General features: G+C 42.1%; 1 protein-coding gene across 5 annotated transcripts in view; it reads left to right on the top strand.

Annotated features, from left to right (window-relative positions):
• The window catches only part of TRIM44 (tripartite motif containing 44), a 119,923-nt gene that overhangs the window by 16,396 nt on the left and 90,027 nt on the right, over positions 1-13,500 (top strand). For all 5 annotated transcript variants that reach the window (XM_060103229.1, XM_060103226.1, XM_060103230.1 and 2 more), the window contains exon 2: positions 3,938-4,015. In XM_060103229.1, coding sequence (XP_059959212.1) covers positions 3,938-4,015 — 78 coding nt within the window. The remainder of the gene's footprint in view (positions 1-3,937; positions 4,016-13,500) is intronic.

Here is a 13,500-nt window from a genome sequence, read left to right as displayed (position 1 = left end):
TAGGTTTATTGTGAAATGCCAATGAAAGAGCATATGAAAGTGCTTTGGAGAATAAAGAATACCTTCAAATGTAGGCATTTTGTCCTTTGTTTGGCTTTATTATGATTCATCCCTAGGAGTTGGCTTTTATGAAGCATCCCCCATCTCCATAGATGGATCAAATTTTGAGGGGTGTTACACAACATAGCACTTATCTTGTTTTAATCTACACTCTTCTTGGGGGAAGAAAGAGGTACATAAACAAGATAGGCTCACATTGAACTCCTGTGTTCTTGGAATGCATTGTGTAGAATGGAGGTGAGGAAGAGCAGTATCAGGCGAATCTCTCCTCTTCACCACTCACAGTGCTTGCCCCAAGGACTGACGTAGTATAATCTGGCCATTTATGGAACCAGATGTCTACAAGGTTAGAATTCTTCTAACTTCTCAATTAGAACACAGGTTTCAGAGGCAACTCTTCCATTCCACCACAGTAGGGAAGTCTGAAAGTATCATCTATTCCAGTTACCTTTTGACTGATGACTGCCCTCTGCAAACAAATAATTAACTAAAACATGATACTGCCCGATGGTATGGGGACACTCATACTCAAATACCACCTTAGACCTAGACAACCCTGTGCCCCTGCCCTATGCTTTTGAGGGTCTTTCCTTTGGCCATGCCTGCCCCCTTCTAGACCACTCTCCAAGTATCCAGGACCCAAGAATTACCTGATGAAATGTCCTGACCCTGCGTCCAGGGCCTGCAGAGGCTCTTTCTGAGCCCATCCTCCCAAAGATGGACCAAACCATTAGACCCCGCCCCTGATATGAGCATTTGTAGGTCCCAGGTGTGGCCAAGGTGACTGAGAGAGATGTGCCCAGAGCTTGGGTGTATTAGCTTGAAAATCTGTGTACAAGGCTCCTTGAGGTGCAGGAAGGGACTGGGGTGTGAGAAAAGAAAGGAAGTGGCTTTGGGGCCAGGGTTGTCCATTTGTACTCTTACCCAGCCCTGCTGCTGTCAGAGGAGGGTCTGCCCAGAGGACCTTCTCCCTTCTGACCAACTGCTTATTTGGAGGGGAGGGGTTAAAAAGCCATTGGGGAAGGTTTTTTTCACCACCCGTTTAGAGGCTGGCTCAATACAGACCCCAATTATCTCTGAGAATATTCTCAGAGAGGGGTGGGGAGGTAGTATGGGTGAATTTCCTGAAGGAAGAGTCTCTGTGCCTCTCCTCTGTCACTCCCCTGTGTAGGCAGTGCTGCGGATGCTTTGTAAAAAGGGGGAAGGATTCTGCTGACACACTGTTTTTATGAAAGAAGGCTAAGGGTTCCCTTATCTCTCCACACAAGGCACATCTGCCTGCAAACAGGCTGTCTGCTTCTTAGGGATTCCTTCGTCGTCCTGTTTGTCTTCTGAATGTTTTAAGACACAGTTTGGTGCATTCCTTTCTGTTCTCTAGAGCCAGGGGGAAAGTCATAATATATCAAAGGCTCTTGCTGAAGAGCTTAAAATGGGTGCTGGCAGCTGGGATGTGGGGGAAGAGAGTTTTCCAGGGACAAGTGACCTGCTTGTTCCAGCCAATGAGAAGCAGGTTAGAGGAATGATATCACCAGACAGTCTTTATTGTCTGATCATCTCATAAAAGCAGGATTGTGTCTGGCAATTTAACCCTTTTTTAGGTACTTTGGGTCTCATGCACTCCCCTGGTGTGTGACCTCCAGATTCCTTTTCCCACCTGTCTGCTGTGAGACCAGAGATGAAAGATTTAGATTGGTGAAGAAATTTGGAAAGTTGTCATCATTTTAAAAGTAAAACTAAAAATACAAATTATTAAAATTTAGAACCACAGTTAGGATGGGAATGTCAGCTAAGCTGTGTTTGGAGAGCACATCTAAAGCAGATATCGGTCTTAGGTTACATCAGACTTTTACTGTGTAGACTTGGGAGAGAAAGGAGGTTAGAGGGGAAAAAAGGATTTAGGCTTTAGTCTGTTTTAATCTATATGATGGAGTCTTAATAAGTAGGTCCTGTTTTGGAGGAATTGGAATTTCCCCCCCAAATTTGGAAACTATATCACTGATTCTGAGGCCAATTTTGAAGAACAGACATTTGTAGTACTTGTTTATATTGTGCTTATTTATTGTCCCGTACCCATAAAAATGACAAGTCATTTTACTTACTCATACCTCCTTTCCAACACTGGTAGAATGAGAGTGATTATCCTATCCTGTCCCCAAGGAGTTGAGATAAGAAAATAAACTAATTCATGTGACTTTACATTGTGCTACACACATGTATTATTATAAGGGCATTCATATCTTAAGATTGCATATTCATTCATTCGTTTGTTCAGCAGACTTTTTTGAACACCTTCTTGATGCTAAACACAGATAGAGATAAAAAGTATAGTTCTTACCTTTAAGGAATTTAAAATATTGTGAGGGAGACAGACAGTAATAATAAATATATGTCTCATACATCTATTGTCTTTAGCATGTTCCAAGCACCTTGATGTATATGAGCTCATCTTGTCTTTCTACAACCCTATGAAATGGGTACTATTATTAGCTTCATATTATAAGGAAATTGAGGCGCTGAGAGGCTAAGTGACTTGCCTAAGGTCACACAAATCTAGTGGTAGATTTGGGACTTGAATCCAGGCAGTGTGGCTTTAGTCTCTGCTTTGAATCTGTGCTGACCAGTACAGTAGTCACTAGCCATAGATGGCTTTGGTGCACTTGAAATGTGCTAAGTCCAAATTGAATTGGGCTGTAAGTATGAAATACACACTAGATTTCAAAGACCTAGTATGAAAAAAATGTAGAAAATACCTCATGTTGAAATTCCATGTTGCAATGATAATATTGGATATACTGAGTTAAGTAAAATGTATTCAAATTAATTTCCTTTTATTTTTGTGACTACTCAAAAACTTAAAATTATATATGTGGCTTGCATTTGTGGCTTACATTACATTTCTTTTGGATTTTGCTAGTCTAAATCATTATAATGCAGTAATAACAACAACAATATAATAGGTGACATTTATTGAGCGCTTATTATGTGCCACATACTGTGCTAACGCCTTTACAAATAGCATTTCAATTAAGCTTCAAAATAACCCTTTTTATAATCCTCATTTTATCGAAGAGGGAGAAGTTTTCAAGAAAGTCAGTAATTTGCCTGAGGTTAGTCAACTAGTTAATGCCGACCCCAAATTTGAAAACTTATATTTCTTTTTTTTTTTTTTTTTGCTGTACGCGGGCCTCTCACTGCTGTGGCCTCTCCCGTTGCGGAGCACAGGCTCCGGACACACAGGCTCCGCGGCCATGGCTCGCGGGCCCAGCCGCTCCGCGGCATGTGGGATCTTCCGGGATCGGGGCACGAACCCGTGTCCCCTGCATCGGCAGGCGGACTCTCAACCACTGCGCCACCAGGGAAGCCCTGAAAACTTATATTTCTGACTCAAAAACCTGTATTCAACTGAATACACTGAAATACCATTTCCAATTAGGGTTAAATCTTGGGGAATTTTCTTTGTTTTTATTTTTGTGAGAATATTTAATATTGCATACTTCTGTATTTGTGATGTAGAAGTTTAAAATAAAAATCACTTGGTCATAAAATAGACATCCCAGATAGAAATCTCTTTTGCAAAGCCTCAGCCCTCTGTGAATACTGGTGCAGTTGAGCCCTGAGATGAAGCAGTGAGTCAGCCTGTACAAATTGCATTTAATTTTCGTTCCAATTGTTCTCTCAGGTCACTGGGCAATTTATGTCCTGACCCTCTTTGTCCATAGAGAAGAGGAAGAGGGGCAACACATCTTTCCTTGGTCCTTTAGTCCTCTTGGCTGATAAGAAGAAATTGCCTTCCGTTTCACTGTCCCATGAAATGCTGTCTGTGTTCGAGAGAGCAACAAAATGCTGTCTAATGACCCCTGACTTTTCTTTCTTCTAGAGCAAAGATTCAGGTGGACTGAAGGCGGCTATGATAGAGTTGGTGGAAAGGTTAAAGTTCAAGAGCTCAGACCCTAAAGTAAGTATTGTTTTGGAATTAATCGGATATTGGTACCCCAAGTATGTCATTCTCCTTGAGCTAAATTCGAGGGATGTTAATGACGATCTATCTGAACATTGCATCAAGATCTAATTAAGCCTGCCCATCAAAAGCAGTGTTCTAACATGCCTAAAGATAAGTCATCTATTTTTCCCCTTCTCTATTTTATGATTTACAACACATAATCGTTCATTGTTTTCTCTGAACTGCAGACAAGTGCATTTTTATTTATTTATTTATTTTTGCGGTACGCAGGCCTCTCATTGTTGTGGCCTCTCCCGTTGCGGAGCACAGGCTCCGGATGCGCAGGCTCAGCGGCCATGGCTCACGGGCCCAGCCGCTCCGCGGCATGTGGGATCCTCCCGGACCGGGGCATGAACCTGTGTCCCCTGCACCGGCAGGCGGACTCTCAACCACTGCATCACCAGGGAAGCCCGACAAGTGCATTTTTAATCTTTTACCGGGCCTTCGAGACCATTGGCCTCTGTGTCCATTAAATCCAACCAAAGGCATCAGAGATACCATCAGCTTAATGCTGGGGACTGGAACAAGCTCAGGCCTATCCAGTTGGTGTTCAGTACTAGCATCTTGTCACTCCGCCACTTAACGGGAGCCAGCTGCCACTGTGAATACTTTTGTCCTCATGACCTGGAGTCTGGTCTGGGAAATGATTTAAGCTTCCCAGCTTTCTTTGCAAGATGTTGGGGGCTGTAGGATTGATATTCTGGGAGATGCCATACCAGGGTTGTGGGTGGACTGGGAACTGAACGTGCCGGAGGGATTATGACTAATGTAGCCTCCCTTCTCCTACTCAGGCGTTTGCTGTGGCACTACCTGGTACTGGTGCCAGCTGGCTTTGCCTGAGAGTCAAAGCCTTTCACAATTAAATAGGGAAAGGAGCGTGATTTTATTTGGCTTTTTATACTGTCTTTTTTTTAATTAAAAAATTTTATAAGGGGAATAAGACTAGCATTTCTTGAGCACCTAATAAGAGCCAGGCACTGTGCTAGGAGCCTTACATACCTTTTAAAAAAATTGTGGTAAAATATGCATAATGAAATTTCCCATGTGAACCACTTTTAATTGTGCAGCTCAGCAAGCAGCCTTAAGCACATTCACATTGTTGTGCAGCGTCACCACCATCCATCTCCACAACTCTTTCCATCATCCCAAACTGAAACTGCACCCATTAAGCACTAACTTGTTATTCTCCCTCTCCTCTTACACACTTGCGATCATTGCAATAACCTTGTAAATTAGCTTTTATTTCCCATTTTATTGATAAGAACACATTGGGGTAACTTTTGTCGATTTTCTTAGCTCAAAGTAGAAAGACCCCCCTCCCCCAAAACTACTTATATGAAAGTAGTTTTCCTTTAGTGAAGATGAACCAATTAATTATTAAAGATAACAGAAAGCTTTTTTTTTTTACCAAGTTTCTCTGGTTTCTGGGACAACAGCTATCCTGAAGGAGACAACTGTATTTCCTCTTTCTGCCACACCCACATGCTTATAGACAGTGAAGAGCAAGAGAATGTGTACAGATTACACTGAGTGGCTTCTGTGCATGATGATAATACAGGTAGAGGGCTTTGGGAACCTTTATGAATGCACATAGTGCCTCTGATGGGAAACTTGCCAGAGCTGAAAGAATTGAGTAGTCCCCATGAGAGCAACACGTGGAAGCCTCAGGATTTTCCTATGATGCATCATAAGCTAAAGGATATTTGTTAGGACCTCACTTGATCTTGGATATGTTTATACACACTCACCTTTCTTTCATCTTCTCTTTGTCTTGCCCTGGATAATTTCCCACCAGTCTATTTTATTTTCAAGCCGCTTTCTAGCCTAACATATGTGTACGCCATTTTTACCTGGAGCCAGCTTGAAGAAGGACCATCATAATTGCAGGATGACTGTTAGATCACAAATAGGGGATGAAAAATGGGACACTTAAATGCATAATTTCTGCAACAAAGAAACTTTTCCCAGAAACAAATTGGTGTCTTCCAAAAGAACTCATTAAATTTTTAGTCTGTTCTGTTTTCCCTCCAAACCCCACCATCCTTTTTTAAGTTGGCTTATTTAAGAAGAGCAGAATCTCCTAGGCTTTATGACCTGTCATTTTCTGGCACAGCAGCTTTACATAGAAGCACTGACTGAGTCATGGAGCACTGAACTGCCTCACTTCCTCTAGAATTCCCTAAAGCCTCACAAAGCTTGATTAGTCCAGACACTGAGGTCTACTGGGGACTGAGTTAATTTTTACCTCTGAGTTTTGCCAGAGAGGAGTGGAAGATGCCTAGATTAACCTTTTATTAAATTATAAAATAATATATGCTTATAGATTAAAAATACAGCTATCCATAAAATATAGCTATCCATAAAGGAAAAATAAAAAAATACAGCTATAAATAAAATAAATAAAATAAATAAATAAAAAATACAGCTATCCATAAAGGAAAAGTAAAATGGATTTCCCTTAAATTAACCACTATTAACAGCTTAGTGTGTAACCTCCTAGACATTTTTTCACGTGGAAATACGCTTCTAAGATATTTTACAAAAATTATACAATAGCTGTGGTTTTATTACACAGAATATCTTAAACATTCTTCTATGTCAGTAATATAGACTTCTTAATGAGATGCCTCATTTTGTCCAAAATATTTGTCAGACATCCTCTTTTCTTCAGAGCATTGGTTCTTAAACTTTAGTGTTCATGAAAATCGCCTGGAGGACTTACTAAAATACAGAGTGCTGGACCCACCCCCAGAGTTTCTGATTCAGTGTGTCTGGGGGAACTAGAAACTGTGCTGGACCTTGGTTATTTTCCTGCCATCTTGTGTTTTGGTTTTCTTCGTTCTTTCAGCAAATAGCCAGAAGAGCCCTTGTAAATTAAGTCCAAATGATTTCAACCTTGAAAAAAATGAAATACATAAAATTCCAGGCTTAGAAAACAAATAAATTGAGCTGAGGGAGCAAAGGAGTAAGAGAGGGGAAGGGAGGTAAACTGAGTCATCAGCTTGGGGTCCCTGAGAGGACAGGGTTCCTTTAAACAGCTATGTCCAACAGAGAAATAGCAAAGCCAAAAAAAGGGAAAGGAGTCCTGGTCAGGAATTAGGAGGATGATCAAGGCCGTCGCCATGATCCAGGAGTGGGCTGAGTTCTAAAACCAGAGGAGCAGCAGGAGACATCAAATCCCAGCTACTAGGGGTGAGCCCAAGGACGAGTATGAGAGCCAGAGATGGTTGGTAAATAAGGCACAGGTCCAGATGAAGTGGTGTGAGTGCATGTTGCTGTGGTGAGCCCTGTTTTAAAGGGGGCAGACCTCCAGGGATCCAGAACTTGTATACAGTGGAAATAATTTTTTTTTTTTCGGTATGCGGGCCTCTCACTGCTGTGGTCTCTCCTGCCGCGGAGCACAGGCTCCGGACCCGCAGGCCCAGCGGCCATGGCTCACGGGCCCAGCCGCTCCGCGGCATGTGGGATCCCCTCGGACTGGGGCACGAACCCGTGTCCCCTGCATCGGCAGGCAGACTCCCAACCACTGCGCCACCAGGGAGGCCCGAAAGAAATTATTTTTAATGACAGTCTTTGTTTAATTGGAAGTGGTCTATTAAATAATCCTAATGCGTTTGACTTGATCCAGTTTGCAAACATTTTTTTGCAGCCAAACTTTTCAGAAACATCTGTTGCACAAAGCAGCATTTTAGTCGCTAGATTTCTTATATTTATGCTAGACTTTGGGGAAATTAAAAGATGTAGTTAATCAGGGATGTGTATGTGTGTCTATGTCCGGACTAGATTTTTAGGAAATTTAAAGCATCTGAGTTCTTTACAGCTTTCCTTTGTAGTGACTATGCAATTATCTGTCATAGTTTACCCAGAGGAAACTGAAACTTAGAAAACACATTGATTTCCTTCCTTTCCTTCCCCCTGCTCAGTCTCCCAGAAAGTGTTGAACTAAAGTATAACATGCTAAGCTCAGTCTAACTAACCTCTCATTATGCAGTTAATAATAGCCATTTTCTCTATGATATATTGATTGCTTTTCTCTCCATGTAAGGTGCACCATTCACTGTTTCCTATAGCTGGTGTGTGCTTGAAACAAACAGTTAAAACCATGTTTGTGTATCTCAAATTCATACTAATTTATTAAGAAGTTATTCTCGAAAAAGCATCTTAAACTCGAGCCAAGTGGTTCACATTATTTTCTGTGACTGGAGTGGGATTAAACATAGGATCTAATCATACTAAGATTGTCTAAAATATAATCAGGTTCTTTTCCTTATTTTCTCCGACCTCTAAAGGTGTTCTTACTGAAGTATGAAACCAAAGAATTGTCTAGCAACATGAAATTAGTTAAATAGAACTGAGGATTGTTTTCTTGTTTTATTTTTATTTAGCATTTACAGAGCATTTTATAATTGCAAGAGGACCTTACAGACCTTTTTAATAGCCGATATCACTGACGTGGAACATAGCCCAGTCCGTCACTCCAGTGCTAATCAGACTATTGTTAAAATGGTAGGTTTTGCATGTACAAATAGTAATGGATATAAGCAAAACCTAACTTGAATTCTTGGTGTTAGTGTCCTGTTATTCACCTGGGTCAGGTCAGGCCTTGTGCTGGTCCTTGTCCTGCCGCAAGATAGAAGTATTCACTGGGGCAGTATTTATTCATCCTTCTAAAGCAGAGGATTGAGATGCCTCAGTTATGAAGTTGGTTCATTCAAAAGTGTTTCTTTGGTTGGAAGGTTATTAGAATTACTGACTTATTTCTTTTCATTTATTTATTTATTTGGCTGCGTCAGATCTTCGTAGCAGCATGTGGGATCTTTCGTTGCGGCACTCGTTGCAGTGTGTGGGCTTCTCTCTAATTGTGGCGTGCAGCTTTTCTCTTCTCTAGTTGTGGCGCGGGCTCCAGAGTGCGTGGGCTCTGTAGTTTGTGGCAGGTGGGTTCTCTAGTTGAGGTGCGTGAGCTCAGTAGTTGTGGCGCATGGGCTTAGTTGCCCCGTGGCATGTGGGATCTTAGTTCCCCAACCAGGGATCAAACCCGTGTCCGCTGCATTGGAAGGAGGATTCTTTACCACTGGATCACCAGGGAAGTCCCTGTTGACCTATTTCTTCACTTTACATAAAAAAGAAGTAATGTTGGAAGACATGAATTGTGTTTATTTTACCTCTGTATCCTCAAGCCCTACTAGCGTGGTACCTAGTAATAGCTATGCATTATCTATTACAGCAACCATATGAAAAGAAATGTTATTTGCCCTGTTTTATGGATATGCAATCCAAGACTTACAGGGATTAAACAGCTTGCTAGTAAGTGCTGGGAACAGGACTGGACTTCAGATTCATCTTCCTTCATGTTATTCACCCCCACACTGTTGTTGAACCCATGGGTAAGTTGATATTTATACATATAGCCTGTCATCCCTAGCAATATGACTCTTCACTAACTATTTTTCCCTCGCACCCTTCTTTTACCTCCCTTACTGGATCCTGCAGCCACAGCTTCCCACAATCCTAGAGTCCCAGGACTGGAGAAAATATGGGGAGATGACAAAGGATCCATGACAGCCCCAGAGCATTTAGCCCTGGCCAAATGGAGAACTAAGGCAAGTGCTTCAGTAGTTTCCCCTTATGTATGAAGGACACCAAATGGGAAAAATACCAGTGCTTTCTCAGGTCCAGTCTAGGCTCTGAGGCATGGAAATCACCCAGAAGCAAATGTGACCCCTTTTCATCCTCTGTAGACACTTGGGCAGCAGGAAGAGGAGAAACAAGCTCTTTGCCCTCCTTCACCATCTCCCTGCCTTTATCAAAACGAAACAATTTCCCCTTTTCCCATTCCCCAGTTACAAAAGTGATACATGTTCTTCGTAGAAAAATGTGGAAAATGCAGACAACTATAATGTAGAAAGAAGAAATCAGCCAATCTTCTGCTACCTGCAGTAGTTTGTAAACTTTCAGTACTTTTTTCTAAAACTGAGGATTCTTGAGCCTCACTCAGAACATCTAATTTGGTGAGTTCTGCTTTTTTAGTGTGCAGCCTGGTGCACATGGTCAATACTCCATACTTTGAAACACACCAGTGAAAAAGCTGTTTAATATTATGGTGCTTTGCCTTTCAGAATGAAGAGTCCTATTATTCTATATATAATTGACCTCTGAACAACATGGTTTGAACTGCACGGGTCCACTTACACGAGGATTTTTTTTCAGTAGTAAATACTATAGGGGCTTCCCTGGTGGCGCAGTGGTTGAGAGTCCGCCTGCCGATGCAGGGGACGCGGGTTTGTGCCCTGGTCTGGGAAGATCCCACATGCCGCAGAGTGGCTGGGCCCGTGAGCCATGGCCACTGAGTCTGCGCGTCCAGAGCCTGTGCTCCGCAACGGGAGAGGCCACAACAGTGAGAGGCCCGCGTACCGCAAAAAAAAAAAAAAAAAAAAAGTAAATACTGTAGTATCGAAACTACATGATCTGCATGCAGTTGGTTGAATCTGTGGATGCAGAACCCAGAACTGTGGGTATGGAGGAATCCCATAACAGAGGGCTGGCTCTTAGTCATACAAGGACTTTCAACTGCATAGAGGGTCAGAGGGCTGGCTCCCCAACCCCAGTGTTGTTCAAGAGTTATATAACTATTATTCTATGTGTGTATATGTATAAAACTATATATAGCTATACACACACACACACACACACACAGTTTATGTCCTGCTTTTTTCACCTAACATATTTCTTATAAATACATACATTTTATCATTTGAATCCACTTCTATCTTTGAACCCCAATTTAGGAAACTCAAATCCTGAATGCCAGTCTGCCGTTATTGCCCAGTGGAACCTTTACATAATAAGGCATTTCTCTTTTCTTCCTAATAGCGTAAGCAGATTCTGTGAGTTTGTTTATTTGCTTTTTGAGGCAGGCATGATAGTCACAGTCTAAGGTTATGCAGGCACAATGGAAACTGAGTTAATGCAAAGTCAGATACACAATCGTGTAGTCAGCTTCAAGCTATCTGTTTCACAGCATCTACCTCCCCACTGGTCAGGGTATCTCCCATCATGTGACAGAATGAATAAATGCAGGGCACAGTGGGAAGTCTGAAGCCATTTGCTCCAGACCCTCCACTTTATAGATGAGGACACTGAGGTGCCCGGGTAGTAAAGGTTCTTGCCCAAGGTCACCCAGGCAATTACAGCAGAGCTCAAGAAGGTCGACAGCTTTTAGGACTATAGCTCTGTAGTTTTCCCAGTAAAGAGAAGTTTTGTCCATTTGACAAGGATGTGGAAAAATTGGAACCCTCATAAATTTCTGGGGTGGCGGGGATGTAAAAATATGACCTGCCAGTTACTCAGAAGGTTAAACATAAGCGTTGCCGTGTGATCCAGCAATTCCATTCTGGAGTATATACCCAAGAGAAATGAAAAACATACATCCACACAAAAACTGCACACCAGTGTTCATAGCAGCATTATTCATACTCTCCCTGATGTGGAAACAACACAACCAATGCATGGGTGAATAAAATGTGGTATATCACACAGTGGAAGACTATTTGGCAATGAAAAGAAATCAAGTCCTGAAACATGCTGCAACAAGGATAATCCTCAGAGACATTAAGCTGAGTGAAAGAAGTCATTCACAAAAGACCTGATGTCGCGTGATTCCTTTTATATGAAATGTCTAGAATAGGCGCATTTTTACAGAAAGAAAGTAGACTCGTTGCTTGGGGCTGAGGGAGACGGAGGAGTGGGGGCGGCAGGGACTGCTGCTGGGCATGGAATTTCTGTTTGTGGTGATAAAAATGTTCTGAAATTGACTGTGGTGATCGCACAACTCTCTGAATATACTAAACCCCACCAAATTGTATGGTAATGTGAATTATATCTCAGTAAAGCTGTTGAGAGAGAGATTGCTGTCTGAATCACTTTTTTCAGGGCTTCACTTGAATTGTCAGCAGTGACTAGTCCTTTTTCTTTCTCCTCTCCTCTTATAGACAGGAATGAGATTGAGAAATCTAATGTTAGCCTCTGTCAGGGGGAGGCAGTATTTTACAGTTATTAAAAGCTCACTGGGACCGATACCCTCCAGAGTTGATAACTATGCAGTCTTGAGCAGATCCTGTGCTTAACCTCTCCATTTCTCAGTATTTTTGTTTTTTCAGCTGCAAAATAGAGGATAATAGTACATCCTTCATAGGGTTGTTAGGAAGATTAAATGAGATAATCCATTTTAAATGCTTAGGACAACATCCTGTAAATGATGGCTGCTGCTAGCTTTCTCCTTGTCCTGAGACCCACCCCACTGTTTCCAGTAGAAGGGCAAGGGTACATGGGGGTAGTTTCCCCCCCTCACCCGCTCCAGGAGTTTAGGAGACCTTCTGATACTGGTGGAGAAAAATAAGCCACCTGTTCATAACTAACTGGATTCTGCACTTGGATCAGTTAACACTTCCCGGGATTAGTGACACTTAGAGATTTCAGGTTTTAAAGGGCCATTGCTACCTCTTCGAGTGAGTGACGTGCAAATAAATTGAGTTGAGTTAAATCTCCATAGTTGAGACCCCTAGGTGTTGCTGCCTGGCTGACTGACACTGTGGGCCTTGCATGGCCGCCTTGCCTCTTGTTGGTTCTGTGTCTATTGCCCATTCAAGTCAAGGCAAATATATCTGCCTTGGGGAGTGTGCAGCTGTGTGTCCCTATATTCCCAATGGAAACAAGAAATCAGTGCCTAGAAGCAATTATGTTTATTGTTATGGAGCAAACTCTTTAGTTAGCAAAACTGCCTGGTGCCAAATTAAAAGAAAAATAAAGAAATTAAGAGCCACAAAAGAAATCGCGTGTGGCATTTAAGAGACACATTAGGAGATATAGCCCCACTTTAAAGTAAACACCACTGAGATTCTGGTTCCCCTCCCTACTTTCCGTTTCTCTTTGGCTTTACCCTTTGGCTGTTCTCTTTCTATTGGAGCCCCAGAGCTCCTAATTGAAGCACCGTCCAAATCAACTCTAGGCATTTTAAAACTAGGTGGACATGGTCTCTGAGCTGCCTAGTGGGCTGGAGCATTGTTAGAAATCAAAGGGATTGAGCTTTAAATGGCTTAATAAAATGAACACATTGTGATGTCCTTCTCCCCCGCTCCAGCTCCTCTCTGCACTGACAGGAGCCTTGATAATTTACTCTTTGCCAGAGCTTAAAGGGCTTATTACATGGCCAACGTGAAGAAGGGAGTGGAGCTGTCAGGGCTCCCCCATAGCAGCCACACTTCACGTTTCCAGTGTAGGATTGTATTTGACATTTAATTTAGGAGCCTGGGTAGCTAGATACGGAACTTTTTGTGATAATAGTGATAAAAACCACCCAGTTTTATTTAAGGGTCTCCTTCTTTCCTGTCCCCCTCCCTCCCCTTTTCCTTTTAGTTCAAGCTCTCATTTAGCTAGGAAATAAA

Source organism: Mesoplodon densirostris, chromosome 7, assembly GCF_025265405.1.
Source record: "Mesoplodon densirostris isolate mMesDen1 chromosome 7, mMesDen1 primary haplotype, whole genome shotgun sequence".
Classification (NCBI taxonomy): Eukaryota; Metazoa; Chordata; class Mammalia; order Artiodactyla; family Ziphiidae; genus Mesoplodon; species Mesoplodon densirostris.
This window is presented reverse-complemented; position numbering and strand designations above follow the sequence as displayed.